This window comes from Toxotes jaculatrix, chromosome 2 (genome assembly GCF_017976425.1).
Source record: "Toxotes jaculatrix isolate fToxJac2 chromosome 2, fToxJac2.pri, whole genome shotgun sequence".
NCBI classification, from domain to species: domain Eukaryota; kingdom Metazoa; phylum Chordata; class Actinopteri; family Toxotidae; genus Toxotes; species Toxotes jaculatrix.
In genome coordinates this window covers 20,875,826-20,903,654 of record NC_054395.1, presented here as the reverse complement: position 1 = coordinate 20,903,654, position 27,829 = coordinate 20,875,826, and the positions used below count along the sequence as shown (strand labels likewise).

Here is a 27,829-nt window from a genome sequence, read left to right as displayed (position 1 = left end):
GCACTCTCTCGCTTATTTAACGCAGTCGTTTGCGCCAACCTTGCAGTTCATAAGACTGTGGAGGCGCATTGCCTTGGCATGCACACTGCAATAAAATAAGAAAATAAGTTTTACTTCTCTACACTATAACTGATTTAAAGCTTTACTTTAAATGGCCTAACAAGCTTCACCTGCTGCAGAGAGGGTCCGGAGCTCACAGAGACAAGCAGGGAGAAATTAAAAGCAGCATACACATTTATTTTGAAATGCTTTTGGTGACAACGCAACATTAAACTCCACCGCGGCACGTTCCTTAATGAATTCAAATGCACAGGAATATTTTCCCAGCGTACCTCAAAAGCAGCTCGCACAACTGGGGCCGACTCTCCTCTCTCTTTTGTTGGGGCTATTGTGGGGGGCTGCGTGTTGGGATTGGGGGTGTAATGAGGGGGCTGCGACCCCCCGATGGGGTTGCATTTGCTGTCCAAAGACCGTTAGACAGTGGCTGAATGAATGGGGCCTGAATGTCATTGTAATGCACGGGGACAACTCCCCCTTCATTCAGCTTAAGATGCGGAGGCCGCTCAGCTCGGCTAAGGGAGAGATGTGGGGAGAAAAAGCAACTGCAATTCAACTCACAATCTCGCTCTCTCTTTGCTTCATCGTGCATGTGGACAGACGCGGAGGCTATTTTCACTAAAGTTAGGCGTTAATGCTGCTGCGCCGGCATGCGTTTCCTGCACAGATGAAGGCCTGCGGTTGCACAAAATGGAGAGAAGATATGATGGAGCCACAGTGTGGAGCATAGCAGGAGGGTAGCCGCAACGACGAGAGTAAGACACTGAACAAAGGATTGTGAGTCCAGGTCGTCATGGATTTATCAGTATAGGCTATATTTGGACAGAGGACGCTTCTCCTGTAGCAGGTGGCCGCTGTGCAGGCTGGGTTATTAGCCTACATTTTCTCATTTTTGGCAGTGGGGAACCAATAGACCAATAGGCCTAACAAATGACTTGCATTAGTGAATTGACTTACATTAATGTAAATGCAGGAGGTTCGTTTTGAGATGTAGATTGCGACGGAGGCTGAGATGAAACAACAGGCATGCCTGTTAAAATAGTTAATAATTGAATTTGTTTGAAAAAAGGGGCCGTATTTGCGATTCTATAGGCTCCGTTATGCGAGTAAAGGGCAGCTGTTTCATCCTAAACACCGCTGACGGTTCCTCCTCTCTATCTCTTTGTTCAGCCAACAGTGGGAGGTAGACACAAGCTGCGGAAGGAGGGAGAAACATTTGAAAATCCAATGACATTTTCTTCCGGGACAAAAATCAATATATTCCCGCAGGATTTTTATCGGAACGGTGTTTAAACGCATTATATGAATACAGGTAGATTTGTGGCAATGCAAACAGGACTTATTGGATCAAGAAAAAAAAACAATTGAAAAATATAGTTTGATTTATACTAAATGATGCTGAATTGCAGACTTCGGAACCACACTTTTGGGTCAACTTGCAATTCATAAATAAATAAATAAATACCCTAAAATGGAAGCTACATGCAACATATCTGCTTTGCAAATTTCCGAAAGAAAACCACAGGAACGCATTTAGAGGAGCTGACAAATATACAAATATTTAGGCCCAATGTGGGTCACAGCACCAAAATGGCAGACAACCAATGAAGTCAACATGTCTAAAACTAACAAAATGATCGTTTGAGTCCAAAGTCAGAACCCACGACGGGACTACTACACTTACGATAATTTAACACATAGATAGGCTATAGGAAATGTGGCCAGTGGCGCGTGCCATCTGATGCAGAATGTCTACATATCAATTTATGATACAGTAGAATTTATTTTAATTTTTTTAAATATTTTTCTGTTTTGTCTTTTATGCAAAATATAAAGTGATGCACACTGCAGTAGCATGTGATATTAGTCCTGACCATCTGGGATGACAGGCCACAGCTCTCTGTTGCAGATTTGGCAAGGATTCAGTTCTATATGGATGTTGCATAAAACGTGTAGTCCCACAAGGGGTGGGAATGGTCATGCTGATATGGGCCTGTCACAACCAGCAATGTGGTGAGGGGTTAATACATTTTCTACAAGCTAATCAGAAAACCACCGTTTAATTTGCAGAGTAGAATTCATCCACCGTTTGGCCACCATTACGTCTTGTATAATTTAAGTGTAGAGGCCAACAAGCTGTGCGTTGGATTTTGTACGTGAGAGAAACTTCGTGTGGTGCATTTTGGAAATTGGGTTATTCTCACAGTGAACATAAAGTGCAGGTCATAGTGGAGCCTTACATCAACATTTGTTTAAAGCAGCAATTAGCCGCTGGACATGCACCTGTCTGGGTCAAACCTTCGAGGTGTTGGTATTCAAGTGCACACAGGCGACAGGGGAGCTGTCGTGTTAGTTAGGCTTCCTCTGCGTGCAGGCTATATAGGATTTGTTAGTAAATACCAACCGTCAGCTACTACTATTATCTTCAGTCTGCCCCGATGCATGCATGCACGACGCGCTGCAGAAAGTCAGGCCGGTGGTTTCAAGGACATTTGGGGCTGATGAGGATTTGGTTTTAATGGGGGGGGAGGAGAGGGTGGCGGTGGGGGGGACTTGGGCCCCGGGCCATGACGTCATTGTGCGCCCATGTAATCCTCTTGCGCTGAAGCCCAATCAGCAGAGACTCGCAATTGTCTAGGATGGGAAGAGAGGGGCGCTCTAATCCGGGAGACAGTGGATCACACAGCCCGAAAGAGAGAGAGAAGAGCGAGAGAGGGGGCATGCACCCAGGGCTGGATTGTGCCTGAAATGGGTCAGATTAAAAAGACACGAACCAAAGGGAACCGACTGACTCTTGGTGGAGAGAGGACCTTTCTGAAGACGAAGAAGCCATTTTTTTCCCACCTCGAACACGTGAAATTCAGCCTCCCGACAACACCAGCTTTAGGGATATGCTAGAGTGCTGTGTGGCGCATAGAAGAACGACTTGCTGTTTTCTACACAGTAGTCCAATGTAAAACTAGCCTTCTATAGTTTGTCAGCTGCATGAGAGGAAAGAGGAGGCATCGCGCGTTTTGTCCGAGGGCGTTGATCGTGGACAAGTCGGGGAACTGCATTCAAGCCAAGTTAAATGGAACATACAGTACTCTTCGCAGTGGGATGTATGACTTCAAACAAATAGCCTCGTGATATGCTGCCATCGCTGTTTTCTTCTCTTTTTCACTCTTGTCTTTGTGTCAGGAGAATGTTGTAATTTGAGTGGTTTTGCGGAAGGACAAAGAGAGAGCCTGTGTAGCTTCAGCTGTCATTCTGTGCGAGGTAACCTGCCAAGAGATGCGTAAAGACGCACATCCACAGAATCTGAGGATAGAAGTGTTTATAGATGCTGCGCTAATAACACGAGTATTCAGCTGCAATCTTGGCTTTACATCCTTTCATTGTGGGCTGTATGCTGATGGGGTTTAATACCGAGCTGTGGCGCAGTGATATCAATATTTCTTTGCGTGGAATCCAAAAAGGCGCAGGAGAAAGAATGTGGCCGCGCGCATTATTGCTGGTGTAGGCTATACATCGGCTTTAGTTATGAGTGCCTACATGCGCGCGTGTGCGCGCGTGTTTGTGTTGCAAAATCGGCTTTAGATTTGTGTACGTACGTGTGTGTGTGTGCGTGCGTGCATGTATGGGTGCCCGAGCGCGCGCACGGAAACGGGAACTGTAGCTACTTAAATTGCAGTCATGCAGTCTTGCATCCTCCTTGGCGGCAGATGCTGGAGGTTTAAGCGTGTGGAAGTCAGACAGGGTTAGAGGCTGCTGGCTTGGCTTCATTCTGCCCCCGTCAGCAGGGTGAGAAGGCGACTTCTTGAAGGGTTGTCACTCTGCGTGTTCACAGCGGACCTTGATTTAATGTCCATACAATTAAGGCACGCGGTGAATGCCAAGAGAGGAATCTACACAGCGTCATGCTTCACATTTTACCTCTTCGTTATTTCATCAGGCCGCAGGCTTTACTTTGACCCTTAACGTTACAGAAACAGGGCCTGGCTGCCCAACCACGGCAGCAGGATAAAGCTGACTGCTGTACTGTCACTCAGCTGCGCGCGATTGTGCGCGTGCTCAAGCGCAAGCGTGTGGATCCGTGCCTGTGTGTATGTGTATGTGTGTTGCTTTGACTGGGTGGGCGCAATGCGTACTTTAATGGGCTATTACAGCGTGAAATTAGGTTACGGACAGTTAACTTTTGTGTCACGTCTTTAGTCAAAAACATGGGTTTTAAATGTCTGTGATGTCTGAGCTGTCCCAAAACTGTAAGTCGCATCACGCAGAAAACGACGCAGGTTTACGAAAACAGTTGGACTTTGGCCAAGTGAGGTCAATGGCCAACCTCTGGCTTTGACAAAAACAGATTCGGGAAACATTCAGATTTATGATATTCATTACCACATCTCAACTTCATTATTTTTTTTTTAATTTAAGACCTGGCGAAAGGTTTGCTTCATTTTCAAGTGCGCCATTTTTATCTATTCGGAGTGAAAATCAGTTTATCGTCAGGCACAAGGTCGGTACGTTTAAAAGCGAGAGAGTTGACCTAAATACAAAATATGAAAATAATCAATATTTAGATTTAAAATACACTGTAAACCCAGGCACGATTTAAAACATAGGCGAACACATCTGACGCACCGGCCACAAAGCCTGCGTACAAATTAAACAGCCAAACGGTGTGTGTTAATGGAGACATCCACCAGTCTTAGTGCGTTCATGCTAAATCCTTATCTTTAGGTGGTTGTGCGGCAGACTATAGTCTACCACCCTCCTATGTGACAGTCTGACATATTAAAAAAAACGCCATCAAAGCCACAATCTCAGCTTCAGCTGAAAATTGTCTTATACATAATTTCATAAACAAACAACAGTAGGCCCGTAGGTCTGGTCCACAGCACCTTCACTGTGTGGCTCCAACCTCGGGGCCCACAGCAGAGGCTGAAGACCTCTGAAGGGATATAAACTGACAATGGCTGCAGAGTTTAGTCGGATGGAGTCAACATATAGAAATATAAGAGATTCAATGCCACCTACAGGCGTCCTCCCGATAATGCATCGTTCAAGCTGTAAAACCCCTAAAGGCCGTAGGACTTAATACTAAAAACAAGACTAAGATAAACGTAAATAAAAACAAATAGTTACTCCATAGGCCAGCAACACAAGCTTTCTCTCTACATTAGTTTTAAACATGTCAGCCATCATCAAAGCAGAAGCTGTACCTGATTACTACATAGTCTATTCGGTTTTAACCGCACTGGATATATTCTTACAGCTAATTTAAATTCACCTCAGAAGAATCTGGTTTAAATGACAAGGTCTTCAACACATATTTTTGAACAAACATTTCATTTAGAATGAACTAGTGAATGAAACAAATAGGATCAAATTAACCACAAACAGGAACATTTGTCAAAAGGTTTTTTCTTTTCTTATACTGCACATCACAGGTTCAGTACTGGTAACTTTCATGTCACACTCAGGCTATTGTAAACTTGTGTTCCCATATTTGAATGATATGGTTCTCTATTCCAAACGACTGCTGCATAGATAAAAAATAACCTGAATATATGTCTCTGTTCAATCAATAATTTGAGCATGAGGCCAAATGAATAATCTCATTGTGGATCTTTGTGTCAGTAATATTTTCTAATAAGGCTGCACACAGTCCGCTACACCGAGTTCCAGATTGGTACTTTGGGTCTATAGAGCAGAGAGCCTGAATGTGATATTATTTGTCCATTTTGTGTCTCAGTTGGATGCATACTTTGTAATGATGTGACAACAAATAAAGCCTGAGCTGCACTGAGTTATTCTGCTGGTTCTTGTGATTATTTTATGAGGAATTGTACATCGCAGGCATGCCAGTATTTTTCACTGTGCAAGCAGCATTTTACAGAGGTACATCTGATCAGAATTTTTTTTTTTAATGCAGAATTTAGAAGTTTTTCTTTACATGACATTTCAGTCTTGTGAGGTACATTTGTACCAGAGAGCTGCTCTGCTGATCTGAGGTAGATTCTTTCGCAAGCGCAAAAATCCTTGTGCAGCATAAAATGTTATTACCTTTTCCAATCATATGTATCTAAAAACACAAGAAAACCTCCACCATCATTTCATATGAGATCACTTACAATGTTTTCACTCAAGATAGCGTTCTTCACTTGATTATGTGACTCGACTGTCCCACCTCCAGATCAGGAAATCAGCACCATGGAGAGCTCCTGTCAAGGAAAGAAAAGAAAATCTTTTTGACAACCAAGGAAGAAATTTATTTTATTATAAACCTGTACATGTCATCTCAGGCTAAAGGACTGGACTATCAAAAGACTTGTTTTGGGGAAACATTAACATGGACCTAAAGCCTTAAGCTTCTGTCTTTAAATTTTCACAGTTAAATTAGCTGCTAAAATGTCAAATACGCTGAACTTTTATCCCAGGCTGCAGCGCTCCCATTTGTGCACTCAGTTTTTGCTGTATACCACTTGAGTCTGTGGTAAAAGAGGCCTACTTTCAAAAAAGGTATTTACTCTATAGCCAGCTGTAAGAGCATGATGAAATAAGACAACAGAAAGAAACAAATCCAGCTTGGAAAACCTTCCAGTGACATTTAAGCACTGGGGCTGCCCTGCAGAGCCTCCTCTCTTTGTATAAGGTCACTACAGGTGGCTATTTACTTTCTGGAGAATTCACGAGATCAAGACAGAGTAATTTCTGAATGGACAGTTTATTAAGGCTTGATTTCTTCTATAAAGAAAAACCAAGATAGCTCTTTTGAACAAGTTATTATTCCCACTACAACTGTGGTCTATAAAGATAATCAATGTTTAATATTTCATGTCATTAATCCTTTCATAGTGTTGATACATATACTTTGATGGCTAGCCTAACATCCGTCTATTGCAGCAAACATCTTCTGACAGTTACCGTTAACGTGCATGTACGCCCTGTACTTCACAACCAGCTCATGCTTCCTGAGGCAAAGACGGCTGCGGCTGCGACATTGGTGGCATCCTTTAGCTTCTCACCTCCCCCTGACTCTACGCTGGATGGAGACAGCGGTGTTGGTGAAGGCAAACATGTGAAGGGCGTTCACCGTATTGCTTGGATCAACCTAGCTATTTATTAGTGTAGGCAAAAAGGAGAAGAGATGGAGAAAAAAGGATCTGGTTAGAGGTCTATTCTCTAGATGGGGGATACACTGGCAAGGTAAAAATTACAAAGCAGCTTCACACATCTCGAAAAAGGGTTGTGAAGCATTCGCTTCATACTAACACTCAAGAGACCTCAGCAAAGTGCAGTACTTCTGCCATCTGAACATAATAAACGGGTAAGGTCCTGACAGAATCAGGATAGATCACATAGCACATACGCTGTCTAACATAATCTGAAAAGACCAAACAACTTAATGTGAATGGGTCCAGGCCACGTTTCTGAACAGGTCCAACTGTCAGTATTATCTGTTTCAATTCAAATCATTTCAAACAGAATATCGTGAATTGAGATCTGAATATTTGATTTGGTTACCATGAAGCTACATCAGATTTAAACTTGCACACAAATAAAACAAAAATGTCAAAACAAGAAAAGATCCCTTAATATGAAAGAGACAGCCATGTCTATTAGCAGCATTCCTCTCTGCAACATGGTAACCTTGCAATCCACAAAACACTGAAGTAACAATCTCAAACTAATCAAGAGAGAATCTGCTGATCTAAAAACGCTCATTAACAAACTGCATTCTGGCTTTGAATGCCTTGAAATGACGGACACGAGAAGGGCGGGGGGCACTGTCCTTTAGAGGACTAAACAACATCACCACTCTCACCTCACAGAGAAGCTGCAGGATGGGTAACAGTTTCAACATTTCCAGCAGACTTACTACATTGCAGCTTGCCATGCATGGCACACACATCTATTAGTGACTTTGTTATTTTAATATCCAATCATTAAACTTCAATATCAATCATTTTCTCCCATCAACATACCTGAAAGTAATTTACGGCATCATAGTCAATGGATTCAGTCTAGAACAAACTATTTTTTTTTGCAACAACAATCAAAAAACACACAGAAACCACATTTCATTCTTATTTTTTTCTTACTCGATAGTAAATCAGTTACATTATTTTTAGGTTATACATTTTTAGGCTTTCTCCATGAATATATAGGCTCCTACGTTAAAGCTTAGCATTACGACCAACATGATAGACTTAGCAAAACCAAATTCAAGGAAAAAAAAAACAAAAACAGAGGATTAAGACAGAATGATGGTGAATGGACAAATATGTGAACCCTCCCCCCATTTTGGGGAACAAAAATGCAAAAGCAACAATTCATTCTGAACTGATTATAAAACAATTTAAAATGGTGGATGCGACAGTTCTCTCAGACTGGGTTGCGTACACAAGCAGAATCTCCTGATGAAACATACAAAAGACCCCTTCAAGACAAACATCAAAAAAAAGCAAAGCAGAGGGGCGTGAAGGATGTCAATAGTACAATTTTTGATTTAAATGGTGAGAGTTCTGGTTGTGGAGGACACATCCGTTATTTCTTTCCCAGAGGCCTTTGCAATTCCTCCTCTGAAATGTCTCGAGTCCCGTGTGACTTCACACTATCCCTGATTTCTCCAGCAGTGTCACTGTTTGAGCAGTTCTTTTGAGAAGTCACCAATAATTAGAAAAAAAAAAGTTAAGGCTCCAGAAAACAGGTTTCTGAAATGAAAATTGTCAGTAGTAAGCCAAAAAATAGAGATTTTGTCAATCTGAATGAAAAATAGATAAACCATTGAAGTTTTATTATCGCACAGTTCCAAGTCCGACATTGCCTTTGGGATCCTCCAACCCTGTTGGCACAGTTAAAACTCTGAAGCATGGCAATGTTGCCCCCAAATGGACAAATAGGGGCAGGACACATCCCTTCCTGATTGTACTGAAATATAAAGTGGCAGATTTTTTTCTCTGTGGTGCAGTCAAACCCTGATTCAATTGGAAAGAGGAGGGGGCAGGGGCAAGAGAGAGAAAACCAGTCTGGTGAGAGAAGAGAACGAGATGGAACGGGAAGAAAAATATTAAAAAAAAAAAAAAAAAAAAAAAAAAAACCTGAACTAAAGAGTGTGGTGGTGGCTGGGTAATACATTAAATCAGCTTGTTATCCCTGCACAAGAAGTGGGTGGTATATGGGGCAAAAAAAGCACAAGTCTCGACAATGGCAGAGATTCACCAGGATTAAATAGAAAAAAAAACTGAAGGGCTTGGTTGCATTTTCATATTCTTCTGTCTCTTAAATCAAAAGTCCTAGTGTAACTGTTGATCAAGCCAAGGATAAATGTCCTCTATTGTTTATTCCTGTTTTGGCGCTCCTGTTGGGGGGGGGGGGGGGGTGGGGGGGGGAGAACAAAAAATATCATCAGATATACATATATTATATAACAGCACAGTAAACTGCAAGAAATTTTGATGAACAGAGGTCTGCGTTTATCTATTTAAAGCAGTGGTCAAATATTTGATAATCTCAAATTCTATCTTTGCAACGTGAAGAACACAATCAAAAGCAATCATCAGTGACGATCGGGGAAAAAAAAACTTAATACTCCTGGGGTAGTCAATGACACCAACAAGAAAGTATGACAGTTCTTTACCTGATCCAACCGAGAACGGTTCTGTATCTGAGCGGGTTCAAAAGTCTGTCAAAAGAAGCAAGTAAAAGAAAACAGACAAAAAAAGCAGAATTAGTTTCTTACAAATGAAGCACAAGAGAGAAAGAAGAAGACTCAAAAGAAAAAAGAATCTAGAAAGAAAGGGCATGAATGCGCTTTTATTCTAATCAAAGGCGCCAAAGACATATTTTTAGTGTACTTAAAGTAACACAGCGAAATGGCTGTACCCACCTTGCGAACCTCCTCCTCTTCTTCCTGCCTCTTCTCGTAATGGGAAAAGTCATCAAAGATGGAGGTGGTGTGTTTGTAGGTGGCGATGATCTTGAGCACCTGCTTGGCCTTCTCCAGAGGAACCTCCTGGGTGTCGCGGGAGTTGGTCACTGGCTTGTTGTCGTTGTTCTCCAGGCGGATGTGGCGCAGCTGGCTATTAGGCACGTCCTTAACAAACAACCAGTCCACGTCAAATTTGCCCTTCCACTTGTCCTGTGCCCAAACACCAGCACTGGTGCCATAGTCCACTGGTGAACGCATCTCTGCCACGCCGCAGAAATGACCACTGCCATTGACACTGAACAGTAGGTACACAGGACCTTTGCCATTCATGGCCCGGAAGGCTGAGTCCAGCCGCTTGTTGCCGTGCTCGGTGCTGCACCAGATCGAGTACTTGATGGAACGATGGATATCGTCCTCAGAGTAGCTCTTAATGATGAAAACACGACCGTTCTTCAGGTTCCATTCAAAGTCCTTGGGATTATAGCTGTGGGAGGCACGCAGCTTCTCCAGCACTGGGTGGGACTCTCCACCAGGTCCCTGGCTGGCAGAAGTTTGAGGGCCGCTGTTCCCACTGCCAACCACACCCATCACACCACAACCATCCTGGCCAGGGCCACCCTGCCCATAGACTTGGTTACGGTTGCGTGGGGCAACCCAACGGGTCTGGGGTTGTGGGGGCTGGGTGTGGTTTTGGTAGGGCTGAGGCGGTGGTTGATGGTGCTGGTGATGGGGGGGCTGGGGCTGTAAGGCCATAGGTTGCATCTGGGGCTGCACCAAAGACTGGGGAGGGGGGGGCTGCATGGGTCCTTGCTGCATGGGCGCTTGAGGTGGCATGGCATGAGGCAGGCCAAGAGGCTGCTGCTGTTGCTGCAGTGGAGCTGTGGCTACTTTAGTCACTGGGCCCTTGTCCCAGGTCCCAATGTTCATGTTGTGTTTGATGGGTGGTGGGGGCAGAGCTCCCCCTGGATTGGGCATCCCTGGCTTTACCTTAGCTTTAAGTTGCTGCAGCTTGGCGGGCTTGCTGGCAATGGCTGCCCACGAAGTGGGTTTGGGTGGGGGCATGCCAATAGGTGTGGCTCCATTTCCTGTGGCTGCCACTGCTGGGCCACCAATGACAGATCCCACAGCCTTGACACCTGACCCCTGACCAGTGACATCCCCTCCGATCTTCAAGCCAACCATACCCTGCTCCAGGCTGTTCATACCGGGGGCTTTGTTGAGGGTGTCACTGTGAAAGCCCGTCTGACCATCAGGCACCAGGGTGCCCCCCAGGGAGCTGGGAGGATAGCTGTAGCTGCCACCATAGGCTGAACTTTGAGTTTGCTGGCCCTGGGAGCCACTTGTGCCCCAAGCAGAGAAGGCAGGATTTTCAGGGAAAAAGTTAAACCTGTGCGGGTAGATGCTGCTTCCCAGACCCCCCGGCTGGCCAAACACTGTGTCCTGTATGAAGTGATGGTCTCCATTACTCAAGGGTCCATAGGGGGTGAGGTATGGAATAGGGGGGTCCCCACCTGTGGACCAAGGAGCCTCACTGAGGGGGTACGGAAATCCAATGGAGGGGGCGTAGTAGCTGGACAAGTAGGGGTCGGTCATGGACTGGTAGCTGTTGTTCTGGGGGAATGAAAGTCAGAGCCACAACATTAGCAACTGACTTATAGTTTGACTGAAAACTTTTTCCTCATGTAATGCTCAACAGTCAAACACATTTCAGTGATTAGAATATCAGTTTCATTATTTTTTAGGCAACGATGCACACATTTTCCATATGTCAGACACCAATCACAAAAAATATCCTCGCAAATAATGTAGTGTTGATTTTAACCACACAGGACCATATCCTGGTTCATTTATATTAGTATTAGTTGATCATTTGCAATTTTTCCAACAAGTTTCAGAAGACTGAGATGAAGAGATTAAGTTTTACCTGAGTTGATTGACCAGTGAGGTATGGCTCAAAGTCATTGTCATGGACAGTCTCCTTCTGATGCAGTGAACCATTTTGCACTATAACAAAGCAAAATTACATTAATAAAAAAATGTAGGGGTGCCAGAGTTTCACAGTACAGTGTGCAATGGATATAAAGATAAACCTGTAAATACCTAATACCATTAAAATATTTACACAATCACAATAATTCATGCTGTGATTAATTTGTTTGGTTCCAATGTCATATCAGTGGTATATAAAGAAATAATATTATAACACATGATATAAATCAACTCAAGAATTTTAATACTTAAATCTGTCTGTTCATATTGCATGCACTCTTCCAAAAAAAAAAAAACAACAATCAGAAATCAGTGAGCCATATTAGACAGCTTCATGGCCCATGAGACAGCCCTATTCTGGAGGTGAAGCAGCCTGTGGCCTGCTGCCAGCCAGATCTGCAGGTACAGAGTGAGTCAAGACCTGCCAGTCACTCCACCTTCTCCAGAAACTACAGTAAATCAAAGACGACTAGAACATCATAAAAAATACAATTACAAGGCTATAACAACACTGTTGCCAGTGCTAATGGTAGTGAGGAACTGACAACAATAAATAACCAGTAAATCATACTGTACAACTGGGGTTAGTGGTGACTTAGAGAAGAGTGAGATCGGAACGACCCCCTTAAAGCCTAAGCTGCTGTTCTTTTGAGTATGAAGCATTGAAGACCCGTAGACATTAATGGTGGCTATAAAACTTTTGCAGTTTACATCTTCACAAAGAGAGGAGGCTGTGATCAGCTTGGATTCACAGCAGTTTAAAAGTGAAACGATTAGCTGATTGACAGAAAATTAATCAGCAACTTTTGATAGTCAGTTACTTGCTTGATTCATTTATAAAGCTAAAATTCCACAAAATTGCTTATTCTCACTCCTCCAGTGTAAGGATTTTCAGTTTTTCCTCCATTTCATAAAATTGCTAATTGAATATTTTGGGGGTTTGGACAGTTGATTGGATTAAAAAAAAAAAAAAAAAAAAAAAAAAAAGACATTTGAAGGCACCAACTTGGGACCTGGGAAACTGTGACAGGAATTTTCTTGCCAATTTCTGACAACTTACTGCTTAAGGTAATCGGCATATTAATTGATAATGAAAATAACTGTCAGCTGCAGCCCTACTACAGATATAAGATTCATTCATTGTGGGGACCAAAGCATAAACAATTAACTGAAGCTTCTCAACCTACTTAAAAACTTATGTATGTTTCACACAGTCATATCTTTGCCAAAACACATAAATAAAATATACTGTGGACTGTGTCCTCACATCATTTTTTCATCATTTTATTTTTTGGAAAATATGACTTGAGGACTCTGGAGCATCTCCCTGCCATGGTAAAGAGAAGTCCTCTTTCCCAGTTTACTGAGCACTTTGACTAATATCGGATCAGGATGTGTTTATATCTAATGTGCAGAAACCAATATCCACCCTGTACCAACATATAGGGTGGAAGCATTTTGAAATATGACTGGAGCATCCTGGATGTGGATCTTCAGTAGCAAAGTGGATTAAACTTTAAGTGTGATTTGAGGACTTGAGTGGAATCCAAGCTGACCACAACCTCCATTCTCTGTGAGATTTTTGCACACTTTAAACACACCTTTCAAGGCTACATGTGTCTTTGTGCGTTATACTCAAAAGCCAGATTTGGATGGAATATCATTACAAAACAAAACCCAATCCATTAGAGACTCCACCACCATTGTGCAGGGAACACTTGCAGAAGTATCAAGCAAATGATGTACTTCTCATAATGGATACTATCAATTAACAAAGCAACAGAAAAAAGTATGCTCCCCACAAGCCACAGTGCTGAAAACGTTATTCAGTGTTACCCACAATGACTAGAGGTTTCTGAAATTCACCCGCCCTTTAAATGACATGGTGGATGTCTACTTCAATACATGTCTGCACACATTTTTACTGCTGGTGGCCCAGCTCAATATTGTTTGTGCTTTGTATTCAGAGGCAGAGAAGGCAGAGAAGAATATATTCACGATACAGTCAACCAAATTATTTATGAAAATTACACTTCCAAATCTACCTTGTTATATGTGACAAAAGAAAATTAACTTGTCAACCCAAGACTCATTGCAAGATTGTGTACCTTTTGATCACAGTATATTATACACCAAGATACAAAACACAATGTACAAAATGTTGTGCAGTCTCATAACAATGTCTCAGAGCCAGAATATGAGTCCATGAAAGGCTGGTGTAATTAGTTGGAAACAGTAGGCCCAGACTAGATATCCAAACAAATTATCGTGATTCAGTCTTCTGTGATCCCGTAACTCACCTTTAGATGCTTGTCCCTTTGATCTCTGCATCCAAGTCGGATCATGAAAAGAAAAAAAGGAGGACGACATGGTTATTTTCGATCGATTCGAGGTCTCTTACAAAGGTTTGGACTGAACACAGCTTAAAATATTGTCTATTTATTGCTCAGGAGCTCAACGTGTAAGACTACTTCCCGAAGAGAGGCAATACAAAACATTTACCTAACATTACACAACAGAGAAAACTGTATATAACAGTTAGATACAGAAGGTACTGCCATTTATTTAGTGTGTTACACAATCTGATGTAAAACTTATTGTTAGTTAATCAACCAGCTAACACTAGCGTTCATTCACGCACAACTTTGCTAACTAACATAGCCCCCATTAAAATGGCTTTCTAAACGCCAGCGGCGTTAACGCAGCTTGGAATATCGTGTACAACAACAGCCTGCAAACATGTACCAGTTTAGACTTCATGCGGGTATTTGTGATACCTTTCATTAAAAGTTCTGATTCACAGAGCAAGTTAGCTTCAGCTTCTGTGCAAATCTTGTATCGTTAGCTTTAGATTTCACATATTCATCCATAGAAGAGGAGTTTGGTTTTTTTTTTTCAGCTACGTTGGAATCACCAACATACAGTTTCACACAAAGATGCGTCTGACACCAGTTTGCGGGCTAACGTGTTGGTGTCATTTTTCTTAAATGTCCATTAAAATATTTAACCATTTCACGGAATGTTGCTAACTTGCTAGCTACATGCACCGGCCAGGGCCAGTGGCTAGCTAGCACTTCCGAGGAATAGCCATAGCCCAGTAAATCGTTAACGTTAGCAGGTAGCTAGCTTGCAATCTCTCTACAGGCGAGGTACATCGTCCTTCCTACCTGAGGGTCAATGCTTGTGGCAGACATAATTCATTAAGCAAGTCCCTGGATTCTCACAGAGCCTGAGCTTGTGACTGGATCTCGAGCCCCGTGATTTCAAAAGCAAGTTCACAGCTCAGTTGCAGTTAGCTATGTGGCTAGTCGTGCCGCTTAGCGTGTAGCTAGCTCAGCTGTATATTTTCCGCTGTGTGCACGTATCCCAACTTCCACAGTTCAAGTCTGTCGCCTCGGATACTGAGTCCGAAAGCTGCCAGGTCCCGGTACAGATCTTCAAGTTAATGTTACGTTTCGCCGTGTGGACCTTTCGGATCTTGATTATATTTCTATCCCCACTCGCCTTTTACTTTGTCTTTTTTATTCCAGAGAGAGAGAGAGAGCCCTCAGATACGTTAAAGCTCTGTACACTTCCCCAATGGCTGCTCCATCCGGGCTTTGAGCCTCCGCTGCAGTTCACGTCGATCCCCGTGGGGCGGGGGTGGGGGACAAAAGTTTGAAGCATCCTTTCCATTTATATACATATATTTAAAAAAAAAACAAAAAAACTATAGCTTACGTCTGTGATTTAGATAATACAACAAATACAACGAATAACGAATGCACCCTAGTCATGAGCGTTTAAACCTAAGAAGGTTACGTTTCCTGGCACTGGTGCAATTTTCTGGAATCTCTGTGGGAAGACAGAGTGCCAGGGGGCTATCAGCAGACTGTGTGGTTTTCTGCAGGGCCGCTGAGATCTGATACAGTTTAGTTCAGCACAGTGCTCATGTGAGACTTACTGGATTGTAAAAATTACATTAGGCATAATAAGGCCAAAGTAAACTTAAGCATTGCAAAGTTTGATGTCTAAGGCGTCAGTCAAATCCCTCATGCAGTTACAGTCCACCCTGAATCTTGTCTTTTTGGCAGGTGATCCCATTGAGATAGGCAGGAAATTACAGATAGAAATGTAGGTTACTCCGTATAGGCTTTGAAAATCTGTTATGACAACTGTCTGTGGTCAGGGTGTGAATTTCTCACTACCATACATGTCTGCATGTGGTATATAGCAAGCTGAAACTTACAGCTGCAGAATAACTCTGATGTCAAAGTAATTTGAGTACCACTAGCAATGTACTGGTTAGGTTCTGGCCAGCAATAAATTACAGCAGTTATTACTTTCTATCACCACCAGGAGGTACTAAGAATGCCCCCACAATCCCCTAAACTCTGCCAAAGGTCAAAATTGCATCAAGCTTCATATATTGTATTTTAGTGAACTTTAAAAGCTATATTCTTGCTAGAGTGACCTCTCTTTGTGAGAGAGTTCATGGTACAATTGTCCTGCTGAGTCATGATGTTGTGGACAGAACAACCTGGACAAAGCTTCTATATTCTTGGTGACATGTTTAATGATCTTATCCATGTCAAGATGAATTATTACCTATGACACTGAAACCATAAAAGCAGACAATTTTTATTTCCCATCTTCTGTTGATTGTTTTGCCTTTGCATTCTTTAATACATGTTACTGCCTGTAATCTTATTGCCCCTCACTGACCCACAGCCTGAACCTCTGCATTATTATACTGCATTATGTTTCCAAGGAAAGAGTAGGACTTGTTTGTCATTTTATGTGTTTATTAAGTCACACATCTTCACCGTTAACCTTACTAGTTCAAGTGTAGAGAGAAGAGAAATCCTGTAGGCCCTTGAAGACATAAACACCCAGCAGAGAGAAAGGTCAGTGTCAGCACATCTCAGATAAGGAGGAAAAGCCACTTTTGCGCTTCTAATTCTTTGAAAGGTCAAATTTTCTTTTCCACATAAGATGAAGACTGTGAGCATTTGTTGAAATCCAGCAAACCAGTGATGGAAAAGCATCACGGTGTTCACTGTAGTCCTGTAAGGACTCATAGGTTAAATGTCCCTGTTTTCTGTTATTCAGTTGTGAGCTCATTCTGTTCTTGCTTCTATATTTTAAGAACCCTGTAATGTCCTGTTAAGAGTCATAGTAGTTGTTAGGCTATGGTATGCTTATTTACATAGTGGGTCTTTTTCCCTAGGAGGCAGAGTGACATGTCATGTTCAGGCTGTCATTCATTCAAGCATCAATGAGCATACATTCTGGCATTTAGTGGTTTTTCTGGAAAGCAGTCTCCTGTAGGCCAATGTGCAGGCCCCCACAGCTGATCATATTATTTCAGTCGGTGTGCTGCACTCACCTTCAGTGCGCGCTCCACTATGGACCGCAAAAGGAATGACTGGCACAGGACAGAAAGAGAAAGGAAAACCTACATGCCACAGAATGACGGATGACAGTACTATGCTGCACATTCTTGAGGAGCGTCAGATGCGAAGAGAAGGGGAGAGACTTCGAACTTTTCAGAACTGGCCAGCAGATGCACCTGTCACATCTGGAGAGCTGGCCAAAGCGGGCTTCTTCTTTCTAGGTTCCGGGGATAAAGTCCAGTGTTTCTGCTGTGGAGGGATTTTAAGATGTTGGGTGCACGGGGACAGCCCAGCCGCAGAGCACAAGAGGCATTTCCCCACTTGCAGTTTCATACTGGGTCGAGCTGTGGGAAATATTCCTCTCCAGGTTGGATCCTCGGACTCTGTGGACGGCCAGTTGTTGAGTCAACTCCAGAGGATGACTATGGATGATCAGGGGACAACTGGACAAGCAGTATACCCTGAAATGGAGGCAGAGGATTCCCGGCTCACCACTTTCCACAACTGGCCCACCGAGGCCTCAGTCCAGCCAGATGTTCTCGCTAGAGCAGGATTTTTCTACACAGGTGCTCACTGCCTCACTGCAAAACCTAATTACATTTATATCCTAAGCAACTGCTTTCTTTAATATTTTATGGGCAACGTTTGAGTATCCATGAGTATACTTCAGCTACATATTCAGCACTGATCCAGTCACTGCCAGAGTGACCTCTCTTTGTGAGAGAGTTCATGGTACAATTGTCCTGCTGAGTCATGATGTTGTGGACAGAACAACCTGGACAAAGCTGGGGCTGCTAAAGAAGTAGGGTTCCACAGCTTCAGGCAATACACAGGGCGTGCACACAATATCATGAAAACCTATACAAAGCATGCAATGCAATCAGATAAAGTAACCCTACAATAAGTAGTGTTTCTGTGAAGCTAATAATGTTGGTGATGTTGAAACTTTGTCAGTAAAGGGTCAATTCTCCTTTGTTGTAGTTTTGACATGAGATCTATTCCCTGTAAAATCAGACATATATAGAGATTTTTTTTGTTTTGTTTTGTTCATTTAGGAAAGTGTTAAGTGTAAAAAGGTTTTCTGTGTCCAGTCTGTGTCACTAGCTTCTTCTCACAGTGGTATTGTGTTCATCCTGACAGGTCACGGTGACAATGTCAAATGCTTCTACTGTGATGGGGGGCTGAGAAATTGGGAACCGGGAGATGACCCCTGGCAGGAACATGCCAAGTGGTTTCCACGGTAACAGCAGGACATATCACTGGCACATATAAAGACATCTGTTGAAAACATAATTTTGCCTGTTTTTTTTTTTTTTGCACTGGCCAACGAAACTGTTTTTTTTTAATAAACAGTATGATGTTTTTGTTTTTGCTCTGCATTCATGTTTCAGCAGATTGTAAAATAGCATCTTTATATTTCCCAGGTGTGAGTTTTTAATCCAGTCGAGAGGGCAGGAGTATATAAGCAACATACAGGATGCCCATTTCCATCTGGGTGAGACTGTGGTGAGAACCTTTATCCCTCTTACTGCAGACATAATAATGATTCCACATCAATAAATGACAGTTTGTCATTCCTGCATTTAAATCATCCAAGACTTGCATTGTAAATTCGAAACATATGATTACTTTTCAAGGGTGGATCACAGACCTCCACAGGCAGAGATATTGGCTCCAGAAATGGTAAGTCATGTAAAATTTTAAAAAGGCAGTGAATGAAGGATATGCTCCAAAAACATCAAAAAAATCATTTCTACCATGTAGCCCAGGATAACAAGACAGCAGCCTCATGCTTTGATGCAAATCATCAAAGTGTCAACATCCACTCTTGCTTGTTCACACAAAAGAGGAGAGGTAGAGCAAACATTTTGAGTTGCACTGCAGGTTGCGCAAATGGAGAAAAGAAAGGCTTCTGCTGGTTGATTGAATTATTCTTAGATCATCTTGGGAGTTCCACCTTGGTTGAAACGTGGATTTGAAGGATAAAAGCATACCTTGCACCGGCACTGCTTAAAATTCCAAATGAGACTCTGAACAGACTCTGTTTGGAGGAAAGCAGGTTCATTACTTGTTTTGTGAGGCTGCTGAAAATGAAATAACTAGATGTTCTATTACCTGAGCTAATGTTTGCTCTAGGATTGCAGTAATTAGGAAGCATTAAGGAAAACAATTGACTGTTGCTCATGGTTGCAGGGCAGTCATGAGAGGGCAATTATTCCATACAATGAAGGAATCACAATTATAATCAATTTCAGCAGATAGACAGAAGAGGTCTGTGGTTTGAAATATTAATATTCTATCAGACAAGGGTAAGCAGTGCAATTTGCCACTTATTATCCCACTTACCATATACTTTGTATAGTATGTGACACATGGCCCAGTGTAATTCTGAGCCTAACACCCAGTGGCTGGTCACTAGACTGCTTCTCAGGTCTTCCTCACTTTATCCTTCATCTCATCTCCCAGATATGGTCGGAAGTCTGGGAGCTTCCTCGGCCATGCTTTCTCCTGTGGTTCAGACTGTGCTTCAGATGGGCTTTGAGGCCAGCCTGGTGGAGAGTCTGGTCCAGACCAAGTATCTTTTGACAGGCCAGCACTACACTTCTGTATCTGATCTGGTCACTGATGTACTGCAGGCAGAAGAGGAGGACAGACAGAGGGGACCACAGAGCAGAGGTAACAGACAGTAGTGGAAAGCACTGTTTTTAAGTGCAGTTTACTTTAGTATTTCCATTTTCTGCTCCTTGTATCTTCAATTTGGAGGCAACCCTGTTTACTCCACAATTATTTGCCAGTTGTCTGTAACATCCTGTCAGATTAATATTTGAAATTCAAGATTATATATAGCAAACTTATAAAATACAATATACAATTACAATGTCTGGCTGGCTGGAACCCCTTGTCACATTTCAGATTCTCCAGATTTTTTTGCTGGAGAACCAGGACTTTTATTTTTGATACTTTAAGTATACTCAGTCGTTTGACTTCAAGGGGTGTGACTTCATTTGTTACTATGTTAATATGTTACAATGGATGTCTAAATTCATAATGTGTTTGACTGCCTTTTTTATTTTATGTTTGCATGCTTCAGAGCCTGAGATGAGGCAGGGCTCCAGTGCTGGAAACGTGAGGACACAAACCCCCATCAGAGAGAAAGGTCAGAGGTCAACATTTATATGGCTAGCAAGAAAAAGAGACACTTTTGTGCTTGTAATACTTTTCAGAATGATTTACGCCATTGAACTGTGTGTTCATCTGTTTTTCTTTTCTGTACGTGGTTTGTTAAACAGTGACGGACCCCAGCCCAGAAGAGCTGCTGAGGCAGCTGCAGGAGGAGAGGACCTGTAAGGTGTGCATGGACAAGCTGGTGTCCATCGTCTTCATCCCCTGTGGTCACCTGGTGGTGTGTGGTGATTGTGCCACCAGCCTGCGTCACTGCCCCATCTGCAGAGCTGTCATCAGAGGCAGTGTTCGTGCTTTCATGTCTTAAAGCTGTAGTGAGAAGCCACTGCTATACAGGTGTTGCATGAGTGGCCTTGGGTTTTCCTCTGTGCTCATTTTCCTCTTGTACAGATAAAAATCAAGAGTGTGAGAGTTTATAGATTATTTTCTATAATAAACATTTTAAGCTGTTCAGTTTCATTTTTTTTCTTTTTTTCTCTCATTTCATTTCACAAACAAAATATCTACTAAATGTCACACAAGATCATTAAAAGAGCACATTCTTTATTAACAAACACCTATTTACATGAACACAAAGCACAGTTCTGGATAAATAGGATTACACAACCAGGTCACATGGGGACGGGGCAGCACAAAACACAAAACAGAAGAGAATAATACAAAAAAATCTTTTCCACTTTATATGCAAAGAAAAAGAATTATCTACAAAGAGGTGGTATCTTTTTTCAGTGGAGGCTAACACACAGACAACCATAACAGGTGTCAACTAATTCCAGTCACAGGGTTTTAGGAAGAGTCTGTATTGCACTGAGAGGAAGACTAATTTTTACATAACGATTTTAGTAGCATTTCACTACTAATACTGATTATGTTACAATATGAGGTGCTTTGTGTTTTTACTAACTCACACACCAGTTAGCCTACCAGGAGTGTGTAAACTTTAAATTATAAAGACAAATAATGACATAAATTATTATTGCATCTTTCCAATACAGAGGTGACCGATCAAATCAAAATAGATCACTCTCATCATTCTGAAAGTAGCTGGCAGAAAGTGGTCGGATTATTTTCAGAATCATAACAGTTTGTCGACTGTCTGATCTGACAGTGAGGTAAATCTAATATCACTGAGGAAAATGACACCGGAAAGGATATTTTTGGACGATAACAATAGATAATGGACTGGAAAAAAAATGAACAAAAGGCAACTTTTTTGTTCACAAGTTTTTTTGATTATAGAAAAAATAAAGATGCAAAAATAGCTATGCAGTCAATTTCAATTATTTGCACCAATTGAAATCCTGCAAACAAACAAATGACACACTGCAAATATTCTGGATTTAAATTCAGTTGCTAACAAAAGATCTTAGCCTAAAGAATAAAGACAACGACTGAATGTAACATCGAAACAAATAGGGAAACTTGCTGTCCCCACTTACATGACAATTACTGACTTACTATTTTAGGATTTGCTGTTATTTGCAAACAAAAAATGAGTTTAAGATAGAACCTTGATTTGTGGAAGAGCAGGCATGTAGCAGAAACTCAGTAGCCTTGTGACTTGTACATGCACACTGTGAACACCAGAGGGCAGTAGTGATTCACACAAACAGGGAGGCAAGAAGGGATCTGATTTAAGTCCTGATGTATCAACCATTGAGGAAAAAAAGTGCCACCAATCAGTTTAGGAGCTATGACCCAGGTATGTGCATCTCTGCCTAAATCAAGTTCTAATGTTGCTGGGTAATCTGAGTAAGAAACTACTCAGCACACACTTTCAGTTACAGTTTAACCAGCTCATATACTGTAAAGCCAGTTGAAGACATCAGTTTTGCTACTTTGTCATGACTTAGTATGTTATACACATAATTACAATACAAACCCTGTAAAAAACATGCTATAAAACAATCACAACTGAGACTATCACCAATGACAATCTAAACTGTTGAACTGACCGGAGACAATGCTCTGACCCACTCACATATAGCCATGCTACCTCTACACTGAAGACCATACCCATACCACTCAACACTGTTGTGTGCAATATGAAAAGCAATTTCTATTGTTTTCTTGAAGTTAAAAATATGCTGTGTAACCTTTGCTTGAGAGAGTGTAATGATCACCCCTGACAGCAGCCTGATGCAAGTTAGAGAAGAACTGAAGTGAAAACAAAGCTTTCAGCACATCATCTGACGCACCTGACACTTCAGAATCACTGACTCGTCTGTTGGTGAAAATAGTCACAATAATAAGACTCCAGAAATAAAAGTAAGACTCACGTGCCATTTTTTGTGTTTGAACACCTCTCACATGCTCTCTTGCATTCTTGATAGTTCACCCCCCCCCTCCCCCCCCACCACCCTCACCTACCCCCAGTTCATTATTTACATTTTCTATTTTTGACGGATGCCACTGTAGATTTGGTGCTTTTCTTCCTTCCCCTCCCTCTACCTCTCCACTCCCCTGCCTCTTCCTGCTCCACTTGTGTATTTATGCACACAGATCCTGGCCTAAAGTAAACAGGCAGCACACAATAGCTCATTCCACAGGCTCCACTGTAATTCAGCCCTCCGGCCAAGATCTGAGCCAAACCGGCAATAACATGCTAAATCACTGAGTCCTCTAAGACACAGCACCACAGACTGGGAATGCTGGGCAGTCCCTGATTACATACACAATGTATTTATACGCTGTACATGTTCTATACAGTCATGTTCTTGGAGAGTATTAGACCATTATGCGCAGGTCACAGCAATGGGACCTCAGCTGAGAACTCAACACAAAGAAAATGATTGATACTTCCCTAAATGCACAATATGAGGCTTTGTTGCACTGTAATCCCCCCATTCCCAGAACCCGTCATCCCTCCCTGGAAAACAATGGACCCTAACTGAGAAGTGTTGATTTTTCTGGGCAGCACACCAGTAAATGACATGTTTAAAGTACTGAAATCAAGAAGGGGAGGAATGTCTGGCGTGTCCCAGTGCACTGGGACGTTTGTGTCAAAACAGCCATTTTGTCTCCATGGGAATTTGCTGTGTCACCTCCCTGCTGGACGATGTCCTATTTACGTAGACCTGGAGAGGACGGAAACATGGGAAAAAAGGGCAGAGGGTTAGCTGTTGTTGTGCAGCTCACACACAGACACATACACATTTATAAACAGACACTCTCACATACACATACACACACACACACAAACACACACACACACACAAACACACACACACATACACACTTCCCTGGATGAATTTATCCAGGATATAACTCCCAGCAGATTGGGAAGACGAAAACTTCCTCCCTCCCATTAGAGACGGAGCTGATTAAACTGTCAAGAAGCTAATAAAATATTCATTTCATGTTGGCAGAGACTTATTACATGACTTCTCAGGCTTATTGTTATTAAGTTCTCTGTGCAACCTAATTGATTAATCCAATTTTAGACAGATTTTCATATGTTTTTCCTCATGTGCTTGTATCAGTAACCGCCTGTGGAATAAGGACACACACGCACATTGTGCACAAACATACAAGAGTACCATTAAAGACCTTCATATTCCCCAGTGCCCTTGGAGAGGATGTTGCATGTTTCACAGAGTACTTTACTCCCCGTACATGACTCAAATCTCCATATATTGAGCAAACAACCATCTGCACAAGCTCTTCTAGTCAGTGTTGTATACTGACCTACTGGGTCCTAATCAAGTAATAAACAGCTTTGGAGCAAACATGCGAGTGGACCTCAAGTCCACTAAAAAAATACTAATACTTGTTTTGAATAATTAATGGTTTCAGGGAAAATCTGTAAAGGTAGCCTTGAAGAGGAAACAGCTACATGCAGACAATTAAATAAGTACATCCCGAAATGTACAAGACCACAAAAGGCAACGGTAATGTGCATATTCACACGCACCTGTTCTTACAGTCACAGTTAAAACACACAGGGACATGTGCACATATAATGGGATGACAGTACAGTCATACTTACAGATACATGGGCTTTAAGAGGAGATGAGATGGTTTCTCATTGACATGGTAGAGTGGGAATGGGTCAAATCCACCAATAAAATCAACTGAAAACAAAGGATTAAACAAAGAAATTATGGAGTAAATCAAAAGACAGACAATAACTGAATAAGACACTCAACTAAAAAGACACGATGATCAAAATACAATAACACCACAAAATGAATGAGAAATGAAATGGAAACAAACGACAGAGAAAACAGAAGTAATACAGGGATGCTGAAAGGTAGGCAGCTTGCCAAGAACAGTGAACGCTTTAAGTCTTTTTACATTTAAAGTTTGACAAATATAAGTCCTCAAAAAAAAAAAATCTCAGCTTAAACTTTTTTTCATCTGTGCATCTGCCTCGAGTCAGGGGGAAAGCTTGGGAACAGGTGAAAGCTGGCCAGCTGTCAAAACAGCCTAAGCCTTTTTATCGCTCAGAAACAGAGGTGACCTTCAGCCACCGACCAAATGCTCAACCTTTTCTGTTTATTTTCTCACTTAAGAGTTCAGACTCTAGGCGAGGGGCAGATGAGCGAACGAGTGTTGTGCCATGCGAGAAAGGGAAGGACATGCTGGTACCAAAGTGCTGCGCATTTTTCACAGATGCAGAGAGATATTTTTGAGATGAAGGAAAATGCTTGCGGCTCTTGAGGAGACACAAAGGCTGAATGGGATAGAGGGGAGAAAGAGAGGGGAAGACGGGACACGTCACGCTTGTTGGTCTGACTGACAGGGGGCCAAAGAGATTAGGTTGAAGGAGTGCATGTAAAAGAGGCCAGCATGTCCAGGGGCTGTGAAACTCCTGTAAACACCACGAGGGGAGGAAAAGGACACACTGAGATTGAACCTGATACAGTGGAAACAAATACCAACCAACAAGTGGATCCTAGTTCAAGAGGACAGAAAAATAAAGGTCTGTTACTGTCTGTTACAGATCTACAACAACTATGGGGAGAAAAACAGACACACGCCAGCCATGGAAACTATTGTATGACCAAATCAGTTCCATCCTGATAAGAGGAGGCAGGGGTGGTCTGCGGAGTACTGATAGGCAGGACAGGATGAGCGCCAAGAGCCACAGGGTGCTGTGGTGGGTGGACTGTCCCTTTCCTCTGACCCTGCCCTGGTTTCCTAAGATTCTCCATTTCATCTGCACACCCAACATACACACACAGACACACACCACCCACATACACAAACACACACACAAAGACCTCTTCCCTGCTCTTTTCTGTACCAGTGATTTTCTCATTATAAGCAGGTGGGGATCCATCCCCTGCCATGATAAACTGTGCTGAGGAATACAGTTAGATGATAATGATGGTTGCCATTTTTAGACACACTAGCAGCTCCGGGGATGGGAACATTGGTCGGTCAGTCGGTCCATCTGTCAGTCCAACACTTTGGTTCAGAGTGAAACATCACAACAACTACTTGATGGATTGTTGTGAAAGCTGGCAGAGACATTCAATGACTTTGGTTATCACCTGACTTCTCATCTAGTACCACAAACAGGTCAAATTCCTGTCATGTGTCTTGTACTACATGGACAGCAATTTAATACTTTCACAATTAGCAAAGCAATGTCTCTGCCTATACACCATCTACACTACCCTCCATGTCAAAACTCTAGTTAGCCTTATTAAACGCTTCATTTATAACTCTGATCTCCATCCCTTCTACATACTGTATAGTGTATGCCAGCCAGTTAATTGCTTGTCCCTCACTGAAACTTTTTTCCATTAATTATTACACACTTTGGTCTGATCCTAAGTTTGAGATGGATTTTCCATGCAGCTCACTAAACACTGATGGTTGAGAAATCAGAGAATGTTTACAGCAGTAAAAAAAAAAAAAAAAAAAAACCCAAGAAAACAGCTTTTTGAAAACACTAACATGCTGTACGTTGGGCGATATCTCTTTGTAATGTGCTCCACTTTTCTGGGAACATTTGAGACTTGCTGAAGCGGTCTGTTCTTTATGCTTGTTCTGTAAACAGCCATCAACACTGAAAATGAATGTGAAAATCTGCTTAGATGAAATGGTGGAAAGCTGCAAGCTCAAGTGGCTTGTGTGGATGGCAGACCTTTTTACAAAAAGATATGTAAACACCAGGGATAATGGAAAACTTTCAGCATGAAACCCAGTATTAAATTTGTCCTCTCTAGTGTGGACTGTGACCTGGGAAACAGATATTGGCAGTTGACCAGTGCATTTGATCTTCCAATAGTGAAAGGGACAAGCTCAGTTTCTTCCAGGCAGAGAGAGCGAGATGATTTTTACTTTTGTGAACACATGCAAGAAATGAAAGGTATGTAGGTCAATAGTTAAGGCATCTACATGGTGCCCCTAAACAAGCAGGGAACAATGTAAGACGATTACATGTCAGTTTGAGTGGACACTGGTTGAAATTAGAAGACCTGTACTGAACCAGGAGAATCACAGACAGTCAATCTACAGTTTACTTCCTCATCTGCCACTATGTGTGTGTATGTGTGCGTGTGTGTGTGTATTTGTGTGTAAAGAGTTGGCGAGCTGACAGTGAAATGAAACACAGGCACAGAGATAAAGGGAAAAAGACCAGGAGGGAAAAACAGGGTTGGTGAGAAGATTGAGAAAATCGAGGAGAGACAAGGCAGCGACAAAGACAGAGATAGAGAGATAAAGGGCAGACAGATAGCTCCAGACTTCAGAGCCGATCTGTAACAGTCTCTAAAAGATGAGATACAAGACACAGTTATGGTCTCTCTTTCTCTCTGCCTCACACACACACACACACTGTATTTAAGGGAGCTCAATTCTGCTATACTGCACCTCTGTCCTCACACACCATTACGCAGCCATGATTGCTATACAGGCTACTCATTCACTTTAAAGACTGGTTTAGTGTTTTTATGCTTAGTTATTTTGCATATGAAAACGTCAGGTGTGTTTGATTGAGAGTGTATTTAAACTTAATCATCCATGCAAAGAGGAGAAAGTTTCCAAGCAGAGACAGGAGAGCTTCTTTAAAGTTTGCCTGTTTGACAATGCTTAAATAAAAATGGACAAGTGATGATGTTTATGTGACAAATACAGAAAATAGCCTACTGCTCTGATGTCTGTGTTAAACCATCGTTATTTGTTTCCTGGTCACTGCAACTGGCAATCTCCAATTTGTCATTCAATGTCCAGCACTGTCTTTATTCTACCCTAGTCATTTATTCATGCATACACTGGCCCAGTCATAATGTCCATTATCCCTACAACTGAAGTTTTATTATAGAGAAACAATGCTGGAAATGCGTTAACTGTCTGTGTC

General features: G+C 42.1%; 3 protein-coding genes across 4 annotated transcripts in view; 1 reads left to right on the top strand and 2 right to left on the bottom strand.

Moving 5' to 3' along the window:
- Window positions 1-6,131: 6,131 nt before the first annotated feature.
- Window positions 6,132-15,531, bottom strand: LOC121195276 (YTH domain-containing family protein 1-like). 2 transcript variants are annotated; one of them, XR_005895455.1, is made up of 7 exons: window positions 15,127-15,531; window positions 14,260-14,284; window positions 11,895-11,974; window positions 9,929-11,581; window positions 9,680-9,724; window positions 6,964-9,400; window positions 6,132-6,260 (listed from the first exon to the last, which is right to left on the bottom strand). XR_005895455.1 is itself a non-coding variant. In XM_041058635.1 (6 exons), exons 1-6 carry the CDS (start codon window positions 15,151-15,153, stop codon window positions 9,374-9,376), a joined length of 1,857 nt encoding a protein of 618 aa, XP_040914569.1. In that variant the 5' UTR covers window positions 15,154-15,531; the 3' UTR covers window positions 6,342-9,373. The 2 variants fall into 2 exon arrangements, 1 of the variants encoding a protein (XP_040914569.1); XM_041058635.1 differs by lacking the exon at window positions 6,132-6,260 and having other exon boundaries at window positions 6,342-9,400.
- Window positions 15,532-17,194: 1,663 nt separating this feature from the next.
- On the top strand, window positions 17,195-20,824 carry birc7 (baculoviral IAP repeat containing 7). The gene is made up of 7 exons (XM_041060146.1): window positions 17,195-17,900; window positions 18,475-18,574; window positions 18,759-18,840; window positions 18,972-19,017; window positions 19,801-20,010; window positions 20,426-20,491; window positions 20,625-20,824. The coding sequence occupies exons 1-7, from the start codon at window positions 17,363-17,365 to the stop codon at window positions 20,822-20,824; spliced, it is 1,242 nt and encodes a 413-aa protein (XP_040916080.1). The 5' UTR covers window positions 17,195-17,362.
- Window positions 20,825-21,049: 225 nt separating this feature from the next.
- nkain4 (sodium/potassium transporting ATPase interacting 4) overlaps window positions 21,050-27,829 on the bottom strand; it is a 44,867-nt gene continuing 38,087 nt past the window's right edge. Inside the window, exons 6-7 of the mRNA XM_041061784.1 lie at window positions 24,506-24,590; window positions 21,050-23,594 (exon numbers count right to left, since the gene is read on the bottom strand). Coding sequence (XP_040917718.1) covers window positions 23,585-23,594; window positions 24,506-24,590 — 95 coding nt within the window. The 3' untranslated portion in view covers window positions 21,050-23,584. The remainder of the gene's footprint in view (window positions 23,595-24,505; window positions 24,591-27,829) is intronic.

Bases quoted from the DNA above. Each gene is read 5' to 3' on its own strand.
- LOC121195276 (XM_041058635.1), bottom strand. From the start codon at position 15,153: ATGTCTGCCACAAGCATTGACCCTCAG. The intron at 14,285-15,126 runs GTAGGAAGGACG...ACTTGGATGCAG, and splicing joins CCACAAGCATTGACCCTCAG to AGATCAAAGGGACAAGCATC. The intron at 11,975-14,259 runs GTGAGTTACGGG...GCTTTGTTATAG, and splicing joins AAAGGGACAAGCATCTAAAG to TGCAAAATGGTTCACTGCAT.
- birc7 (XM_041060146.1), top strand. From the start codon at position 17,363: ATGACTGGCACAGGACAGAAAGAGAAAGGAAAACCTACATGCCACAGA. The intron at 17,901-18,474 runs GTGCTCACTGCC...TCATCCTGACAG, and splicing joins AGCAGGATTTTTCTACACAG to GTCACGGTGACAATGTCAAA. The intron at 20,492-20,624 runs GTCAGAGGTCAA...TTTGTTAAACAG, and splicing joins AACCCCCATCAGAGAGAAAG to TGACGGACCCCAGCCCAGAA.